This window comes from Lissotriton helveticus, chromosome 10 (assembly GCF_964261635.1).
Source record: "Lissotriton helveticus chromosome 10, aLisHel1.1, whole genome shotgun sequence".
In the NCBI taxonomy this organism is placed as follows: Eukaryota; Metazoa; Chordata; class Amphibia; order Caudata; family Salamandridae; genus Lissotriton; species Lissotriton helveticus.
The window spans coordinates 195,068,407-195,090,567 of record NC_136071.1 but is presented as its reverse complement, the minus strand read 5'-3'; the positions used below and the strand labels follow the sequence as shown (position 1 = coordinate 195,090,567).

The 22,161-nt window shown below is 40.0% G+C and overlaps 1 protein-coding gene across 1 annotated transcript in view; it reads right to left on the bottom strand.

Annotated features, from left to right (window-relative positions):
- Positions 1-6,786: 6,786 nt before the first annotated feature.
- Positions 6,787-22,161, bottom strand: part of GPR139 (G protein-coupled receptor 139) — a 323,899-nt gene continuing 308,524 nt past the window's right edge. Inside the window, exon 2 of the mRNA XM_078664208.1 lies at positions 6,787-10,217. Within this exon, the coding sequence (XP_078520334.1) occupies positions 9,283-10,217 (935 nt within the window). The 3' untranslated portion in view covers positions 6,787-9,282. The remainder of the gene's footprint in view (positions 10,218-22,161) is intronic.

Sequence of the window (22,161 nt, the reverse complement as noted above, 5' to 3'; positions counted from 1 at the left end):
ACTTTAATTGCCTATTTGAGCCCGTGGATGTGAACATTATTGACCTTAAGCTCAAAGAGGATAGAGTTTGGGCCATTCCGGACATGACTATACCTCCCCATTAAGAAATGGTCATCGCTGGCCTTCCAAATAAATGCCCTGACCCTAAAACGGTGTGAGCACACTTGCATAGGAGAACTCTATCTGACAGGGAAGGGAAGCAGACTTTCAAACGTAACTGCAACACTAGTTTAATAGACCATTTACAAGTTGACGTTAGACTTTGGCCATATGGCACTGACCTGACAATAGTAACAAGACATGACTGAATACAATGCCCTTGCACTTGACATGAATCTCCCAGTTACCAAGGCAATAGTCTCTTGGTCTAAACATTTTGAAGGCAGGCTTCAATTGGCAATAAATAGGCAAATAATGCAATAGTGCAATTGCAGGAATCAGTAAAGTCCATATATAAGCTGGATGAGCAAATCCTAGGGGGCTTGATTAACATAGACCCCCTTATGTGTCATGTAGACTCTACTGGGGAGGTCCACCATCAACTATTTGAAGGCCTCAAAAACATCTTCTATGAGGTAGCTAAATCTGTGGGAGTTAGGAGGAACCCCCATCATGGTTTATTAACTACCGTGGAGCTGCCAAACTTACATTTAATAATTTGATTAAGTCCCAGGATAGAAATCAGATTCAAGGTAAGAGAGCTGCCTATAAAAAGACTGGCAATACTGCAAAGAAGGAGTGGGATCAAGGGAGATGGGAGGCCCTTTATGCCGCTGCTTAATATAATGACCACACTACCTTTTGTAATATAGTAGCCACAGGAAGCTATGAGGGGAATGCTATTATAGAAAATAATATCCCAGCAGACGTTCCGAATACATATTTTATGAGTCTGTATACTGAGGCGCCAGGAAGTAGTACATCTCCAGCAGATGTAATGAGCCCCCGAGCCGCAAACACAGAGGATGCGCCCCCCAGCGAAGGGGATCCTATCATTGCTAGTAAAGAAGTGATATCAGCCATCAAGAAGATTGCACCACACAAACCACCTGGCATCAATAAGATTCCTGGAGATGTTTTTCTGGCAGTCACAGATGTCTGGGGTCCTTATTTTGCACTATTATTTAATGCCATTATGGGGAAAAGGCCCATCTCTCCAACCTGGACGTGACAGAAATAATAGCCAGGGCTCTCCTCTGTTGCCAATTAACAACAGATCTATTAGTCTTATTGACACCATGCTAAAATGATTATGTAGCGTCATCCCCAAAATATTACAAGAGTGGATGGAGGCCAACGTGATTTTAAGTCCTATGCAAGTAGGCGTCCGTAAATGCACTTCCACCGTTGATCAATTGTTTAGATTTCAGTTATTTTACTGGAAAATCGTTGCGCTTGAAGGTGGTAGACTTTACATGGTGTTTGCAGCCTTGAGATCTGCTTTTGATTTTGTCCCTAGAACAGTTCTGTGGTGAGCTTTGACTGAGATGGATCTCCCATTCTATATTTGAGCAGTTATTTAAAGACTTCACAAGCAGAATTATGTCCAGATGCATTGGGGCTGGTTTGGGGAAGTAACCAAATCATTCGCAGTTAACAGAGGTGTACGACAGGGCTGTTTCCATGCTCCAACACTATTTACACTGTTTGTTAATGATCGTTGTTGCCCACCTGAATGTGTGTGATTATGATGCCCCTAGATACGCTAATATGAAGGTGCCTGCCCTAATCTTTGCGGACGACACACTTATTCTTTCTAAGTTGCCCATGGGCATACAGAAGATCTTGGATGACTTTAGCAGCTATGTGCATAGAGGGGTCTGGAAATAAATGCAGATACATCAACATGTATGGTATTCAAAATTTGCCACTCAACACAATCTAACCCCACTTTAAATGGGATCATGTTAGAGCAGGTGCATGCTTTGGACCACTCTTAGTTAGCAGTTGGATTGGGCAGCCTATATTTCCAAAAAACACTTAAGCTGGAGCAACACATTGGTGGGTTACAAAGGGTTCAATGGGGGGTCTTTTTTTAAACCAGTCTCCCTGGTAACAAAGATTTGCACACACCAAGTCCTGGGCTCCACACTTTATGGCGTGGAGCTCCAGGGACACACGTCTGCTAATACCCTGGAATTTGCAGAGAATCGATTTTTGAGGCAACTGCTGAGCCTCCCAGTCAGCACCCTGTTGATCCCACTAGCGCTGGACATGGGGCTAAGGCCAATTTCTGAAGGGATGGCTATTAGGCATTTATTTATACTTAGCATGCAGGTGGCAGGTGGCAGGTGATCTCCCATGGATCAAATATGTTGGGGACACTCTGAGAAGTATGTGGGTAGAAAGACTCTGGGAAGACCCTGGGGGGGGTTAAGTACACATATTGCCAAAATGGACCCTAAAATGAGTTTTAAGAACCCTTAATTAAGTATCCTCTAAACAAGCCCAACACAGGGCACACATACAAACTGTTTTGTATGAAAAAAGGAATTTTATAAAGCTGAAGAGTTCTTAGATACAATTGAACCCAAATTGGACAGAAAGCTTTATGTACAATTTAGATATATGTCCCTACCACTGCGTACATTCACCAATAAATGGACCTGCCCTGATAGATCAGCAAAGCCGTTTTACCCGTCTTGTTGTATGGCTGTAGAAACTGTGGTCCATGCCTTGGTTTTGTGCCAGGAGTACAGCACGTCTAGGGCAAAATGGATAATTCCTATTTGTAGAAATCTGGGAATTACACAGCCTGAGTGGGCCTATAGAATCCTGCAATCAGACATAAGTCAAAACATAGTAGGGCATATTTACAAGGAAAGTGGCAAAGTGTGTCGTTAAGCCAAGAAGGCTTTAGCATACAGATGAGAGATGTGAGTTTGGAAAGGTGTCAAGATGAGACATTTTTCCAGCTCAAAGCTTGTGTATGAAACGTGATTAACAAAATGCAACCATAAGGATAACCATGGGCTTCCCCTGAGGAGTAACCCTGCTGCAAGCATCACTGGAATGTGTATTTCTCTTCAGCAGTCACTCTTCAAAGCATCATTGTATACATCTAGCAAGGTCTCTGGCTATGACTGGGAATTTTAAAGTCAGAGTCATGACTGCCCTGGTTAACCCACTCTCATAATCACACAGGCCAGCCATAGACACCCTCCCAGAGCAGCTTGGCTACAGATTCAGACATTATACTCCATCAACTGCAGGACATCCTATTTGCAGGATGTGGAAGCAGAGTATGGGCTCACACATCTCACATCACTGAAGCATGCAGAGATCCGAATGGCTCAACCAATCCTGGCTTGCAAACATAGACCATGCACTAATACAGACAGGAGAGGCTTAACCTAATAACCTGCATAGGACAGTATTGCTTGCCTGGCCAGATCTCAAACAGGCTCACATTGCAGTGAGGAAAGAAATTATATGCATATTCAATAAAGCCAAGACAAAAACAGATCAGCACCTTAGAGATAGGCTGGAGGAGGATGGAGCTAGTTAACATAAGGTGCGATAGAAAAGTCACCGTCAGTGCTCTTTTGTCATGCAGAGTGCTTTAGGAAGCAAAATGCACTCAAATAACCTAATGTTATGTTATGCGGATTTGTCAAGCACCCTATCACAGCAAAGCAAGGTTTTCAACTTCTTGCAGAATTCAAGAAGTGAGGAGAAGGCTCTTATGTCATTCCACTCTTTAGGAGCAATGTAGGATAAAGCTCAACTACCAGATCTAGGTTTTCATATGTATGGTGCAGGTAGGAGTGCGGAACAGTGAAAGTGTCTGGGTCATAGCAGATGGGATTGTTGAGCTATGCTGGATCAGTGTTGTGTACTGCCTTGAAAGCATGGGTGAGGAATTTGAATTTTGTTTGTTTGTGTATGGGGAGCCACAGGATCTGCTTCAGGTTTGGAGTGATGTGAGTATGTATGTGGGAGGTTGAGAGTGATTCTAGCTGCAGAGTTCTGAATGGTGAGTTTTTTGTTGATCCAAACATAGAGGGTGTTCCCATAGTCCAGCTTGCTTGTGACGGGAGTGAGTGTGTGCCGGTATTCCAGGTGATGATTGGGAGCCATTGGATTATGTTCCTCCTCATCTTTTGAATATAGAAGCAAGAGGCAATGACAGTGTTGATTTGTGCGGTCATGTTGAGATCAATGATGTCATTTGAGATGTCGTTTGAGATTTCATCAGCGATGTCATGAATTATGTAATTGAACAGGTCATTAGTGATGTAATATGTGAGGTCAAACATTGACCGAAAGTTCACTTGTGAAACACAATTTCTGCAGTTTATCTGATACATTATTAGACTAAAGAACAGATTTACAGCACCTGTAACACTTTTATGGCATGAAGCAAAAGAATATGCAATGAATTATAAAAATGACATATTAATATAATGCACAATAATCTTGGTGGAAATTGCACAGTTAGAAATGAACTATGAAAAGCAGGTAGCAAAGTAACAGGCACTAATTCTAAGAAGTAATGCAATATGATAAAAGGGAGAGAAAGGGAAAAAAGAGAGAAAAGAGAAAAAGAGAAACAGAAAGAGAAAATAGAAGTAAAAAGAATAGAATGGGAGAAAAGAAAGATCATTTTGTTGAGACAAAAATATGAAAAAGCACTATAATCAGTCAAATGAATAAACAAAAGAAAAGTTCTGAACCAAGAACAATTATGAATAACTGCAGAACTGGAGGAAACAGTAGCACTTCTGGTTATGTAGTTTGTTAGAGGATTCTACATTTTGTAACAGTTAATGAACATTTGTAAATAACTGAGATTATAATTATCCAAACTATGGCTTTACCATACTTTATTCCACCAAGAGTTGAGTGTAATTTAATCACCAGCCTTCCATTTATAACTTGCAAAGATACAGTAATTAGACTAACAATTAGTTTGTCTAATACAATTTTGTGTTTAAGTAATTATGAACACCCCAAGAAGGATATCAAGAATTGAAAAAGGAATTTGGTAACACATATGAAAATATTTCTTTTGCAGACTTACTTCCAAAATAAGTATACTTTTGGGCAAGTAAACAAAATAGGACGATAAGTACCCCTTTGAGTATTACAGCACTAACGGGTCTAGTTTCAGTACATTTAGTTTATGCAATTGAGCTGGAGTGTAATATAATCTGTTATAGAAAAAAGTTAAAGGTCTATGTCATACTACGCAAACGTCAAATAGAATGACTCCTGGACCATATTTTATCTCATGTTGATCCTGAGAAGTTAAAAGTGCAAATCTACTCCCACAAAACCCACGCTCCAAACTTAGTTCCATTTGTCCCACATATAATAAAAATATGATATGACTGAGGCACTAGTAGAAGCAGGTTTAATAGATTTGTCTGGAGAGGCTGTGGTATCCTCATTAGGAGTGTCAATTAAAGTCAACGTTGTTGTAAAGCACAGTTAAGTTCTGAGGAAGGTTGTGTCTATGAGCAAAATCTATTAAATGAATTACTTCTTTCCCCTGCAGGAGTTGCATGACTATAAAAAAAAGTGCTTTAGATGTCCATTTTAATGCACGCAATATTGCAATAGGGCTGCCAGAAAAAAAGGAGGATTCTTATCAAGAAAATGGGGTTTGAGTAAAGTGCAGAAATGTTTGGCCTTAGGACGTAACCAACAATTGGGTGGGCTGTGACATGAAAATGGTATGCTCAAGATAAAAGGAAGGATGCTGGTGGATAAGAACACAACTTAATATGTTTTTTTTCCTGGGATCAGTGCTAAGGTGTGGGACTTGTTCTGTAGACCAAAGGCTGCATGATAAAAAAATAATGTTGGTGAAATTAAATCCTCCATTATAATTGTATTTTCATTAGGTTTAACACCTTGGATGCTTGAGAAGATCCTCTGCTGTGCTGGGCCATAATGGAAATGGGTGTGGTCATGACGAGCTCAGCTCGTCACGAGCACGCGAGGGGTATACCTCATGACGAGCTGAGCTCGTCATGAGCATCGAAGGGGTTAATAAGGGAAATTATTGCCTTCTTTTTTCCATAGAAAATTGGCAACAAACTGTCAATTTTAGAAAAAAATGACTTTTTAATCTTAATTTGTAACATTATGTGGTAGAACTTGTTAATAGGAAGGATCTTCATTTTGATTGCATCCAACCTAACTCAGACAGGAAACGTTTATTTTCACCACTTATTATGCACAAATACCATTTGATTCTTCTTCTTGCACAAATATTAAAAATTGCATTAAAAGACCTGCCCTATTTTTGCACTAGATCAGAGGGATAACTCTTGCTTTGTAATTTACCTTCTATGAGGCTTTGCAATCAATGTGTGTAGAATGTGCTTAACAGTGTGTGTCCTGTTAAAAAGAACCCTTAAATTTGTTGCACACTATTCCTACTAAGCACCAGGAGAAATTAATAAGCTCAGTGTAATGTTACTTAAATTGAAGGGCCAATATTGAAACTTGCCTGTAGGGCCCATAATCCTTTTTTGCAAACTTGCTAAAACATTTATACTTATTGATACAAAACAAATTGGCTCTCCTGTGACAGCACTTACGTTGTGTGACTATAGTGTCTATATTTATTCGACACCATGCAGACATTTCTAATATGGAAGACATGAGATTTTACTTGAAATGTCAGGGAATACATTGATTGAGCAAGATTATCACAAATACATATTCAAATGTTTCTCTAAAGCAGCACAATTTATTAATAAAGAGACTTAATATAACACATAGTAAACATTGCCAAACACATTATATTGTTTAGTATGAAAATATTGACATTAACATATTTAACACACAGCAGGTTGTTTTTAATAGTCCTGTACATCCCACTACATTTTATAAAGAACTTTGTTCATAAGATAATATAATTTGTAAGACACATAGCTGTTTAAGTTTGTTTCTACATTCTTTTCATATGTTCATATACTTTTCATATTCTCATATTTGTATTTCATTAGGAAAAGCATGCATCATAACTGTTTCTATTTTTTCCTCAAATCAATCAAATGACAGTAGGTTACTTTTATCACTCTTTTTTCAAATGATAAACTGTGGCAAATATCAGCAAAATAAACACCATTAGTTCAAAAATGTTCCACAAAGCCTCCATCTTGTGTATCATAAAGTTGACCATGGCAAGTTAGTGTGAATTAGATGTCTGAACTTGTCTAAGTGACAACATTGACAGGTTATTTCAAACACTTAAAAGTATTACCTGGATTAACAATGTGGTTGAATACTTCTGTCTAAAAAATTCAAATGTGGCAATGCATATCACTTTAAATATTAACATTGCTGCCAATGGTAGAAGTTCTTAAATAGGATTGTTTTATACAGCACAAAAATATAGTCGCAGAAAAAAACAAGTCTCATTTTAACACAAATGTGTTCCTGTTTCAAAATAACCAAAAGAGGTTTCTATATGAAGGATACCTTAGACGGTAAATGAGAAACTTTGTTAAACCATACAAGTTCAATTGTTTGTATGTATGCCCACAAAGCAGATTCTTTCATTATTCACAGTCATTTATTATATACCAGACACATTCTCAAAATATAAAACACATCATTTACCATATAGAGGTATATTGCACTTTAACAGCTTCACACTGAAGTCATACAGGTTACCCAAATCATATTATACTTACTGCTATAGCAAGTAAAATATAGAAATACAGTACTTCAAAATTTAAGAATTCCTAAAGTATTCCTTTTTGGTTAGTCTCCATTTAAATTAAGAAATAATCTTAGAAAGACAGCAGTTTTCAAGTACATCATTGTATTAATTAACATAAATGAAATTCTTATCCCTAAATGAACTGTCAATAATAGCAAAAGTGCCAATGGGTGCTTCGCGCATGTGTTACTATACATTAATAAAAATGTTCTGTACATGGTATTCGAAGAATCAACAGAATACTTATTGGAATATCTCATCAGGCTTACCATGAAAGTCTTATCGCTCGAGGACAATTATTGTTTCAAGCATCTATGCTGCTCTTGAGAAGCCAAAGAGACTAATAATAATTTCAAAACATTGTCAGGCAAGTGCATTTGCTTGTGTTGTTTGGAAAGTTCAATGCTTGGATGTGCCAAAACAAGTTGGAGACAAGACACTGAATGACAGCCACTGCGTAGAACATTATTCAAAATGCTCCAGTAGTATTGTGAGTGTGTCACCTAGAACACACAACACATGATACGGTAACAGAACAGTGCGAAGCATTTTAATACCACTGCAAATATGGAAGTCCCATTGTGTGGTCATTAGGTTGTGCTTATTTTTCTCACCAGGAAGGGAAATATGTCCACACCTAATCAATAAGGCATAAGTTCAGTGCTCTGTAGTCTGTTTATATGCTATAAGGAACATAATACAAGAAGTAATGGGAAAAAAGGAAAAGCAGTATTTTCCCTGGACGGATATTACATCATGTTGGAAATTATTCACCTCATTGCGTAAAAAAGAAATAAAGCATAATGTGTGAATAGCCTTACATTACTTATATAAATTTTGCTTAACTCTAAATAATTTAACTCTTAAATACTATACAGTAAGTGTTGTGCAGCTGTGCAAATTGAAAGCACACTTCCAAATACCCGAAGAGCAGAGTAGTACCTGCATGTATTTTGCAGTACTAGGACAACTATGCCGTTCATCTGGTCTAAATACAGTCATTCTGCAAAATGCAAAATATTCAATACCTCTGCCTAATTTAATGGACAGCTTAAAAAAACCTTTCCTAAAGACTGCTGACTGAGACAGCACACTATCTCAATACAGCAAGGGCCATCTTGTTAGACAAGTGCACACTATGCCACTGAATCCTTTAAAGGTACATTACGTCATCCTGTCACAATAAAAATGTAGTGCCACCATTTTTTAACAAAAGGTCAAAGTATCAAGCAGTACCTCAAATGAACACCTCTGTAGCTCCTTATTAACAGCTTTTCCACCTAAATTCTGTTCTCAACTGATACATATAAAGTTGATACTCAACAGAAATGCAATAGCAAAGGCTTGATATGGCTCATATATCCATAACGTATGCACAAATTCCTCGAACCAGTAATGGCTGAACGTTCTGTGGACACCATGACATCATATAAACTGCTCATCAAGCCTCACAATCATTCTTACCAACTCAGAGATGCTCCAGTTTACTGAGACTTCTAGCCAAACTACCAACTTTAATCAAAGTGCTTAGCCACTTTAAGGTGGGCTGTTGAACCTTACCCATACGTTTCATACCACAAACCAAGGCGAAAACCAGCCATTCAGGGGGATATCTTTAAAGGCTTTCCATTTTTATCATACTGGTAGACAAACATTTTGATGCAGTGAGAATTGGCAGGTGAAATCCAAGGGCTACTAGTTATTGAAAAGTTATGATTGGTGTAGAACTGAACAGGTTGTTTTTGGCACTTAAAAAAAGCCTTTAGCGTCCCAGCCGCCATGGTGCGGAATCTCTTGCTGATGAAACAGTATAGGAAAAAATTGATTGCAGTGTTCAAAAGTGCTAGCATATTGGCAACATCTGCAACAATGTGCACCATCCAGCTGTTGTTTATTGGAGACACATAGAGATGATAGAGTATCATAATTATTCTTGGTGCCCAAAGAATGGCAAAAATAGTTGTGATAGTGAACAAAATGGCGGTTGTTTTCCCAGTTGAGTAGCCTCTAAGTCGGAAATTGCTTTTTCGCCTAAGCTTGTACACTATGATTGAGTTCAAAATAAAAAAAATTGAACAGGGCACTAGGTAAACAGTAAAGCAATGAATCCATATGAGCACATGGTGCACCGATGTACTTGTGTAGTCTTCTGTCCAAATGTTTGGCCACCAATAATAAGGAATACTTGTCAATAAACAGGTCACGTAAACGCTCACTATGACTTTCCGAGTGCGGGCCGGGTAGGACACAGTATGATACTTCAATGGATGGCATACTGCAATGTACCTGTCGATAGTCAGTGGCACAGTAATCCAGATAGATGTGTGAATGGAAGAAAATTCTAAGACTTCAATTATTTTGTCCAATATCTGAGGCATCTGCTTGTTGATAATGAAATCCTCCAATAGAAAGTCAACAAACACAATGAAGAAAAGGACCATGATGTCTGCAGCCGCCAGGGCGAGTAGATAGTTGTATGAAGACTTCTGTCTACGAGCCACCAGCTGTGACAGTATGATTACTGTTAAGATGTTAGCTGTGAAAAAATAAGAAAGATAAACATAAAACTATTACAATCGATTTCCTTTTTTAGCGGAATACAGGTAATTACATTTTGCAAAATAATGCAGTGGAAAGGTCTTTCATACTCAAGTACCCTTTACATAATATTTTGATGTAGACACTAAGGACCATATGTAGGTAAATACTATTTACAGATTCTAAAATACCGAATTTTACCGATTCGGTATTTCAGAATCGGTAAATGGTATGTAGCTAAAGATTCGGTAAATATTACCGAGTCGGTAATATTCGGTATTACCGATTCGGTATGTACCGATTCGGTAATTCCCATTTATTCCTATGGGCCTGAAGGCCCATAGGAATGAATGGGAAGCCATTCACTATTGCCGATTCGGTAAATACCGAATCGGTGATAGGGGGGACACATTCAAGGGTGGCAGGGTGTCACATTGACACCCTGCTGCACCCCTGAATCGTGCATGTGTGCACATGTGGCACACATACATCTGCCACATGGCACTGTTTAAAAAGCACAAACTGGCAGATGCATCAAAGTAGCCTTTTGCTATTCCTAAATAGCGATTTTTAAGGAATCGCTATTTAGGAATAGCAAAAGCCTATGCATGTAGGAATCGCTATTAAAATAGCGATTCCTAAACATTCCTTAATTGCTACTCGCAAATTGCTAGTCGCAATTAAGGAATGCTGTACCATTCATTCCTATGGGCCTACAGGCCCATAGAAATGTATTGGAGATTGCATGAGCTATTTGCGAGTACCAGTAGGTACTCGCAAATTGCTCATGCAATTTCAAGGGTGCAAGGGTGTCAAAATGACATCCTGTTGCACCCCTGAAATAGATCTATGCACATATGTTGCACACACACATGCCCTAAGGGCATGTGTGTGCACAACATGAAACTTTGAAAAATGCACAAAAGTGCTTTTTTCAAAGTTTTAGCAAATTACCATGAAGTCCAACTTCATGGTAATTTGCTCCCCCTATTAGCGAATTCGCTATTTTTTTTACTTTCATGCATTGCATTTAAGGAATCTCAATTTGGGGTTCCTTAAATGCAATCGCAATTTAAGGAATCTCAATTTAGAGATTCCTTAAATTGCGATTTTTGCATTTGGGATGATGCATCCCAAATGCAAAAATACCGGGAGCAAAGGGGCAGATTCTGAGAATCTGCCCATTTGCTCCCGGTATTTACTTTGATGCATATGCCTGTAAATTGCTTTTTCCAATGCTTTTCGATATTTACCACCAACTTGTAGTTGGTGGTAAATAACGAATCCTGAAAGCACATAAGCACTCTTAAATGTGCTTCCTACATACCATCTACCAATTCGGTAAATAATGATTCGGCAAATACAGAATCGGTAAATACCGATTCTGTATTTACCGAATCATCACCTATATTGGAAATGGCTCAATACCGGTCGGTAAGCCTGAAATTTACCGAATTTCGGGTTTACCGACCGGTAATGAGCCACCTACATCTGACCCTAAATCCCCAAAAAACCAAACAGAAATATATGGACGTTAAAGCATGGTTTCAAGGTTGCACTTGCCAAGTGCAAGGTATTTTGACATTAGTTCAAGGTAAAATGCATTGGGACATTAATTCAAATGTTAAATTACCAATATGATGAAAAATCATCAAAATATAATGTAAATACATATTTCTCTGTAAGTACAGTAAATAACTCTTTTAAAAATACATAAAATGACTTTTTTCCAGGTAATGTAAGGGTTGGTGTCTCTTTCTTTTAGTAGTGGAGAGCGTGAGCCTTAGTCTAATGGAGCGTTATGGTAAACCTAGGCTAGACACATTTTTGTTTGAACATATCTTCACTAGGCCTATAATTTGAAAACAATGTGCAAATAGTTTTCCATTTTGTGTGATGTGAATTTCCCTAAATGTTTGCTGCAGGAGACTGATGTGAGTGGGGATCTGCGCCCACCAGTCTCTGAGAGACATTTTCCGCTTGAACCATTTTCCTGCTGTTATTTCACATGACTTTTTCAAATGAGATACTGACCGATGCAAAGTCTTCTGGTGGGCTTCAAAAGCCCATGCAAATCAATATTTGGTTTTGTTTGTAACCCAATATAATGCAGTGCAGCCCAATGTGCTGTCTTGCATTAATTTATTTCAGAGAAGGATGTTATAGGTGGGCATGGGCGTTCCTGACAGGCATTTACGGGGTTTTGGTGACATTTATAAACTACGAATTTGAATACTCTTTACGTTTTTTTTTAACTAAATGATTTATTAATTACTTTCAGACTTTTTAGAAATATTTGGAGTATATGAGTGTCAGCCTCAGATTAATTTATAATATTATCCGACAAAGTGTGAATTCATGCAACAATGTGTATTATTTATTATAAGTGAAAGTTTACATTGGAAGGAAACAAAATGAAAATTCTAAAATATGCCTTTCTTATGTAGTATCACAACAGGATAGAGCCAGTTTAATAAAACTAAAAATGGGAAAATAAAGTGCAGTGTTTTAACTTTTTGTTGACAGGGTTCTGCATTTAGAATGTTATTTTCACACACTGGAAAGGGTTCATTGATATACACTTGCATCGAGGATCGTACTGCAAAGGAGAGCTTGTCATATGTGCTGCTAATGTATCTGTTCTCTGGATCGTCTATTAAGAAAGCTTTTTGACACACAGCTATTTCTCTATATCAATTGACTGTGCCGCTGTTCTGAGCACCGAGCACAGACACTTTTGCACCTCACTGTGCACTGTGATTTATTGTTGGATGACAGTTTGCAAATATATACTATAGCCGTATAGCCCGCTGTAGCTATACCAGCTATTAAAGGCCTGATCCAGTGTTAAAGGCCCGAGCCGAGGGCAAGGGCCTTTAACAAGGGAGCGGTACTTTAATAGCCCGTATAGCCCAGCTACGAAGGGTTATAAGGCTATTAGAATATTCTGCCACTAGAGGGCAGACGGTTCTAACAAATAAAACAAAAGCCTTTCGGAGCCCAAGGGGGTTTAAATCACCTCGGGCTCCGAGAGGCCTTTGTGAAAACAACATTGGAATGTTGCTCAGTGGGCCTTTACTGGCCCGTAGAAGCACGGAGCACTTCATTGTCTTTAATGGAGTACTCCATAGTCCAATATTCTAATATTATTTAATCCTTAAAAAGAATGACTATTTGATTTCCTTGAAATTTTGTTGGTATTAAGGACCAATGTTCTCCCTTCTTTGATCATTGCTCTGAAAGCAGAGCTGTTATTGTGAAATAATTTTTTCTTAACCAGCACTGAAAGAGCAAAGAAATGCTGTGTTAACCATCAAATTTTTTTTTAATTGATTGGGAATGCTGAAATTCCTGCATAGAAAGTCAGTGTGTGAATATATGTGTATATATATTCATGAATATATATACGCATATATACACACGCTGACTTTCTTTGCAGAAATTTCAGTGTTCCTAATCAATTGAAAAAGTATGTATGTGTATATATATTCATAAATATATATACACATATATACACACACTGCCTTCCTTTGCAGGAATTTCAGCGTTCCTAATCAATTAAAAAAGTTAAATTGATGGTTAACACAGCGTTTCTTCGCTCTTTCAGTGCTGTCTAAGAAAAAATAATTTCACAATAACAGCTCTGCTTTCAGAGCAATAATCAAAGAACGGTTGGTAGTAATAGTTAGGAACTAATTCCCATAGGAAAAGCGTTTCTTGACTTGCTAATAACTTCAGCAAATTTGTTGAATCTTCACAATATTTCCCCCAAAAAGTTCCCCACTTTGTCTAGTTGTTCATTGGAAGATTCAGGGTGATCCATCAAAAAAGTGCATTTCCCATGTTAATTCCCATAGAGATTTTAGACTCGACTACACCCCAAACCTCTGAACGGAGTTACCCCAAAAACAGCAGAAAGCTAGTTATTGGTCCAGAAAAAGCGCAATTCATGATGTGGTGTAAAACCATTCCGTAGTTTTTGAGATATTAAAAGAAAACCAAATTCGTATATCTAGGGATGCAGACCCTCCACGAATACAACTTATCGTGTGCTGAGATCTAATTGTCTGCCAACACTTCAACCAGGAAGTATTGGCAGCCATTATGGAATGTGGACTCAACTGAGTCCCAAAAAAAAAGTAAAAAATAAAGAAAAGGGGGCTGGGTAGGAATACCCTAACCCCCTAGGCTTTGTGTTGTGGTCTCTCAGGGATGCTGCCTGGGCCAAAAAGCCTTTTTTTTAATGTTTGTGCCGAAAATCACAATGGATTAGTGAATTCATGCAAAATTAAAAAAAACAAAAACCAAAGTAATCTCTCAAGCTTGTTTGTATTTCAACCCTCATGTGGGCTCATGCACATGCAACCTTGCACGAACACTGAGGCGCATGCACACTGACCATTGCACTAAGCATCGGCGCACTCCCCAGCAACACAGAGTGGTTCTGAAACAGCTCACTGCACATGGAACTAGCAGGGCTCTTGGACCTGAACCATGGGGCTTGATTTCTTGATATCAGATCAAATAAAACCTGTATTGGCCCTGGAGTATGCATACTGATGGCTGCAACAAACACATTAGCCCATTGAGATACCCCCTCACTCTGAACAAGTGACCAACTAGTAGCATGCACCTCTGCAGCAGGCACATGAACCTATGATGTTTTCCTAGTAGCTAGTTTAGTGGTCACTGAACACAATCAGAGCCATGCACAGAAATCTCCCAGGCACACCACCCCTGGTCCACACCGTGACCTCATCTTTCTGCCAGATTTACATGAAGGCACAGGATTTCTTACAGCGAGGGATTAACCACAAAAAACAGAACTGAAGATGAAAGAGACTGCTAATGCAAGGCACATATTGGGCCTCAAGAGTTTACCAGATTGAGGTTGCAAGGGCCTGGAGGGGCTCTGTGTGTTGAAGGACCAGGCAAGGTGGGGAGGATGGACGGGGCATAGTGGGTAGACTGGACAGTGCCAGTAGAGGTTAGGGCACCAACCAGAGTTCTCACAAACATCTCCAGAGCTGCTGGCCCAAGTAAGCAGGACAGTTCAAGGGTTTTGTGCCTACTGCAGAGGTCTGAGGATCACCTGCAGGTTACACGTTCATATCCCAGGGTAACAGATTGAGTGTTCCTTTTATTCAACATTGATGACCCAAGAGCCATTCACTTTGTTATTAGTAATGCCGGCTGATAAAGTGCAAAGAGGCACTTTAGTTTGTGTGCAGATGTTAAATATAGTCTCAAGTTTGTCACTCACTCTCATTTTGCTTTTCTCGCTCCTGTCTTTCTAATTCATTCTCTCTTCATCTCTTTATTTTCCTTTCTGTCCCCTCTCACTGTCTCTTCTGCATCATTCCCTCCAGCTGTCTGTGGCACCATCTTGTCGCTCGCTTTCTGTCTCTCCCTTCTTCCTCTCTCTCTTTCTCCCCTCTCTCTAACTCTCTCTCCCTAGTGAGAAGTGATACCGGGTAACTCCCTCATTCATTGTCGTCCAAATATGGCATTGGGGTTTGTTTGTGGGATAACAAACCAAAATGCCAATATCACCAGAATATGGAGATGGCTTTATTTGACCATAATATCTGTCTTACCTATGATGTTGTTTTATACTTCATGGTTTATTAGGGATAGCATGAGCACACCCACTCATGCACCCATACAGCCACTCACACACTCACCAACACACCCTCAGAACGATCCATACACCCAACAAACAACTACACACACCTATTCACAGGCCCACAGAGTCACTCACACACCCATACATCTATTCACACACTCACACACACCCACAAAACCACTCTCGCACCCACTCACAGACCCATAGAGTCACTCACACACCCACTGAATGACCTATACAGCCACTGACACACCCACTTTCAATGGTTACAGGTTACAGTTATGAAATAAAGATTTTAAAAACAGTAACTTTCACTAAAAAAAGCCAAAGGTTACAGGGAGGTTATAGTTAGGAAATAGCATTAAAATCATTAGAAATTCACAAAAAATACAAGGTACAGAGACGTTATGGTTAAGCTCAGATTTTACATGCACAATACTATAGAAATTCAGCAGTTATAGGTACCTGAGCTAATTATAATTTACGCCCCTGCAAAGCACTGCCTATGACATCACATATTACATCACTCATGACATCAGTGACATCACTCATGACATCTCAAATAACATCACTGATGACATTATCCAGTGAGGGTAAGTATTTTGTAAATTCTTCTGAGGCCAACACCCCAAAGGAAGCCAACCCATGAGCCCCTGGGTGTGTAAGTGGTTGTGTGAGTCTGTGAATGAGTGTTTCAATAGCTGTATATGTGTGCATGTGGGTGTGTGTGCCCGAGTGGGTGTGTGAGTTCCTAAGTGGATCTGTGAGTGGATGTATGAATGGTTATCTGGGTCTGTAAGTGGGCATATGAGTGGCTGTATGAGTGTGAATGGGTGTATAAGTGGTTTCTTGGTCGCTTACTGGGTGTGTGAGTGGCTGTATGTGTGTGGGAGTGCATGTGTGAGTGGTTGTATGGGTGTGTACGTGAGTGTGTGAATGTGTACGTGAGAACCTGTGTGAGTGGGTGTGGGAGCGGTCTTTTTGTGGATGTATAAGTGATTGTATGGATATGTGAGTGGCTGTATGGATATATGACTGGGTACATGAGTTGCTATATGAGTGTGTAAATGGGTGTGTGAGTAGTTTTCTGGGTCTCTGACTTGGTGTGTGAGCACTTGTGTGGGTGGGTGTGGGTATCTAGGTTTCTGAGTGGATGTATCAGTGACTGCATGGGTATGTGAGAGGGTGTGTGAATGGCTGTGTGGATGGTTGACTGGGTGTGTGAGTGTCTGTACAGGTGTGTGAGTGGTTTTCTGTGTCTCTGAGTGAGTGTGTGAGTGGTTGCATAGATGTGTGAGTGTGTGTGTGAGTGGTTGTGTGGGTGTATGAGTGGACACATGAGTGTATGGTGTGTGAGTGTATAAGTCAGGGTGTAAGTGAATGTGTGGGTCTCTGAATTGTATGTGAGTGGCTGTATGGGTGTGTGAGTGGTTGTGTCAGTGGTTTTGCTGTGTTGGTGTGGGAGTGGGTGTGGGTGTGTTAAGTTGCTGTGTGGGTATGTGAGTGGATGTGTAAGTGGCTGTATGGGTGTGTTTGATTTTATTTATTTATTTATGTGTTATAGAGAGCGCGAACTTGACCCGTTAGGGTATCAGAGCGCTTTACAGGAGAGCAAAGCAATATACAGACAGGCTTAGAATCAACCAGTAACAGATCGAGTAGTAAGGGGTGCCGGATGCAGAAGGGAAAGAAGAGCACATATTTATAGTTTACATAACCAATTACTCAAGACGAGATACCATATTTAAAGATTACGTTTACAAGTATTCAAGATAGGCCCCAAGTTTCTGATGGGGTGACTAGGTAGTACGAAGGGAGGTAGCGCACGGCCATAGATCGGGCCATAGTGTTGGTTGAGACAATATTTAGAAGAGAAATTTGCCCATGAGGAAGGTTTTGGCATCCTTTTTGAAGCGAGTTAGAGAGGGGATTCTTCTGATGTCGGGTGGTTGAGAGTTCCATATTCTTGGCGCAGCCCCTGAGAAGGCCCGATTGCACGTTTTCCCCCAAAAAGCGTGCAGGTTGGAGCAAGAGGTCTCTGGCATATCAGGAGTTTCTGGTTCCTCCGGATATCACAAGTTTCTGCGCCAGATATGCAGGGGAGTTAGAGTATAAAGCTTTGTGCATGTTGCATGCTAGTTTGAGCTTTATTCTTGCCTCCAGGGGAAGCCAGTTGAGAGCTTTCCGGTGTGGGGAAATATGATCATATTTCCTTGTGCCAGTAAGTAGTCTGGCAGCCGCATTGAGGCAGGTTTTAAGAGGTGCCAGGGAGATCTTGGGTAAACCCGAGAGGGTTGAGCAGCCGTATTCTGGTCCAGAGATGACAAGTGCTTGAACTGCAATTTTTAGGTCGGGAGCATCGAGGAAGGGTTTCAGTTTCCTGAGGTAGCTCAGGTGGAATCTGGCTGTTTTGGCCATCAAATTGATGTGGTCCCACATGTTCAAGTTGCTGTCAAGGGTAATTCCCAGGGATTTAGCCGAGTTCACAATGGTCGGTGGGAAATTTAAGGCTGTGATAGCCTTAATCCATGATTGAATCTCGAGGTTAATATTGGCAGGGGAGATCAGGAGAAATTGTGTTTTCTTTGCATTGAGTGGGTATGTGTGATACCCATTTGCAAATGGGTATCACACATACCCATTTGTGGCTGTGTGAGTGCCTGTGTTGGTGTGTGAATGGTTCTCTGGGCCTCTGAGTGGATGTGTGAGGGACCGTATGGGTGTGTGAGTGGGTATATGGATGTGTGAGTGAGTGTGTGACTGTGTTGGTGTGTGAGAGATTATCTGAGTAGGTCTGTGTGGGTTTCAATGTGTTTTTATGGGATGTGGATCCAAAGATCCACTGTGGATTCACACAGGGGCTGCACCGAGCTCCGCAGTGGAACCACAGATCCTCACATCCCAAACATGAAATATTTTTGGACATTTTCTCACCCATACAGGGTCTCTCACAAACCCCTCCATGAGCTCCCTGTGGTCAGGATACCTCTATCTTGATTCCTTATATCCTATTGAGACTTTATTCTCCCCCCAGGAAATGTGTCAGGATTCACAAAATGGCAAGCGCAACTTTCCCCTCAGGTTGTGGCCAGACCATTACCGCATTGCTGAAGGAGCGTGGATCCATGTCTCTATATGTACATAGATCTTTTTTCGGTATTAACACCAAAACTACTGAACTGACTTACACCAAATTACAAAAGGTTCTTTTCCTGGATCAAGAACTAGCTTTCTGCCAAATTTGGTGTAATTCCTTTTAGTGGTTCGGGCTGTAGTTGTGTTTAAAATCACAATTGGAATTTGATTGGGGAAAACGTGTTTTGGGACCCCCTTTTTCTCGGCTGCCGCTTGACAAATCACCCCAAAACTTTCCAGACAGCAGCCGAAGTGAGTGGCAAACTAGTTTTGAAAATGTTGTGAAGATTTGTCAAACAGCTCAAAAGTTATTAGCAAAACAGAAAATGTTTTTCCTATGGAAAGTAGGCCCTAAATATAACTAGATGCTGGTGACTGCCAGGAGGTAATTTAGATAGATAGATAGATAGATAGATAGATAGATAGATAGATAGATAGATAGATAGATAGATAGATAGATAGATAGATAGATAGATAGATAGATATTCACTGAACAAATAAAGGTTAAAGTGACATGATAGATAGGTGAAGATGTCAGTTGAATTGTAACATTTTTAACTAAAAAATACCACTACCATTCACCAGTTATAGTTAACTGAAGAAACTATAACTCATGCCCCGCTATGCAGTGTTGTCATCAATGATGACATTTCAGATGTCATTAGTGATGTTATCAATGATGTCATAGAACGTTTCATGAGGGATGTAATATGCGTGGTCAAAAGCAGTACATGGTGACGGCAAGTCTTCTTTTAGTTTATAGGTTTTTTGGGGGGGATAACCCCACAACCCATTTTCTAATATATTTTTTCTGTTTCCATTTTTATGGTTAGTCTCCAGCCCACCTTTTTTAAAAATCCCCTTATTTTCCTTTTACCCCTTTCTACCCCCAAACCCTAAAACCCTGTCAGCTTCCTTTACCTCTACCAGCCCATGAACATTATAAACGTCTTTCCCTCCTTTACCATTTGTACCCCTAAACCCTAACAACCCTTTACCTCCCTCTACCCTCCCCTGAGCCGTAAAAACTCCTTAACTCCCTATATGTTTTCTGGCCCTAAATCCTAAGAAACCCCTACTTCCCTTTACCTATACCTGCCCTGGTAGCATCTTGCCGGATAAAGACTGCAGATTAAAGACTGCATACCCATCTGACAAGCTCACCTATGCAGACCCAGCCTTGATGCAAGCACCTGTCAATGAATCCTCCCTTGTGTGTGAAAATAAATGCAGACCCTGCCAGCAAAATGTTACGCTGTCCGACATTGCACTTTATTTTCTCACTTTATGAATATCTTGTTAAACCTACTCTATGATGTCAAAGTACTGCAAAAGTAAAGCACAATTTAGAATGCACAATTTCCTTACAATGCGCTTTCCATTTATAATTGTATTTATAATAATATACATTGCTGCATCAGGGACATTGGAACTAACTCACGCACTGACCTGTGTTGCCACTGCTTTTTGGTCTTTTGGGGGCCACCACCGCCAGTGAGACACCGCGGACCCCCGGGACTTCATGTCCTGGCACTACTTGCGGAGCGCACACCGCCAACATGGCAATTGAGCGCCAGGAGGCGCTCAAAAGGATTCCCGGGCTCCCGCCTCGTGATGACAGAACCCTAGTGGTGTGGCCACTGAAATTAGCAACCGCTCTTCTGTGGTTACTCTAAACCAGTTCTGGAGCGGCTCCTCTCCCACTTTGATTGGTGCCTGCTGACTAGAGGGACCAAGGGAAGAGGCAGGCCCAGGTGTTAGCCATATCTGCCTGTGTCAGAGTAGGCCTCTTTGAAGTTCATCAAGTTCCTGCGCCCAGCCATTGGCCATCCTGTCATGGGAAAAACAACACATCCCTACACCAAAGGCCTTTGTTCCTGCTCTGGGAGCCAGTTCCCATCTCATCAATGGGGCTCCTCAGCTCTAGGGTGACAGTTAAAGCTCACCCAAATGGACTTCTAGAGACTTTAGGCAGGTAAAAGGTAACTTTTTAAAAGTACCTTTTCTGGAATATTTATTACAAAACCAACTTCACCAGGTAAGTGGGCTTGTAACACATTTCCCCAAAAATAATTTTGTAGCAGTTTTCTAGCCAGAGGTAACAATATTATATGTAATAATGAATCGAAAAACTTTCCTATGAAGTAGCAAAACTTGCTACAGTGAAATAGCTTTTGGGGACATTTCATTGAAAGGACATGTTTAACGCTATATTTTACACGTCCTACTTTAAAAAACCATGCACTATGTCCTATGGGTGATAAGGCCTACATAGGATAACTTATTAATATGTAAAAGGAGGGTGTACACCTTTCAAAAGAGGTTATTTTGGCAGGTTGAATGTGCAGTTTTAAAACTGCACAAACAGGCTACAGTGGTATACCTGCAATTATCTTTACACTGTCACTATTGTGGGTAGCACAATGGGTGTTGCAGTCAACTAGTTACATTTAACTTACAGCTCCTGAGTATGCATTGTATATATTTCAACATGTTTGTATCCAATTTCAGCATGTTTTAGGGGAAAGAGTACATGCACTACGGCTAGTGAGTCAAAAGGCAGAAGTAAAGTCCAGTACAAAGTAGGGGCGACCACTCAAACATTTTCCTGCACCAGGTTATGAGGCCAGTAATAATGGTGCTCATGTAAAGTGCTCAAAAACCTTCAGGGCAAGTTTGCGCTTTATAAAACTGCAAAAATAAAAATACAGGACTTAAATCAATGGATAATGTATCACCACTGGATGGTGAGACTATGTCTAAAAGATGCTAATTTTACAATCCCAATTCATAAGTAACATTGCAGATTCATTGTGATTGGATGGGAGAACAGATGGTGGAAGTTACATGCTTGCCTTTTAGTGTTTAGTCTACAGGATTGCGGTTTTCGAAATTATCAAGACCTATTATAGGTCATCTGAGGCAAAGGGGCATTTGTAGAATGTTTAGGGTGTATGGTAGATTCAGACCATTTACTGAGGAGCCTTCCAGCAGAAAAGATAAATCAGGTGGAATTCAAGAGAGTATTGAGCAAAGAGTTTTTTCCTTTGAAGGATTTGGCAAGGATCATTGAGTTGTTGTCCTCCACAAACCAAACTATTTTCCCAATAATGCTTGTCTCAGAGGTTAAAAGAAGAGTATTTATGAAAGGAATAGTGTTATTATCATCAAATAAAGATGC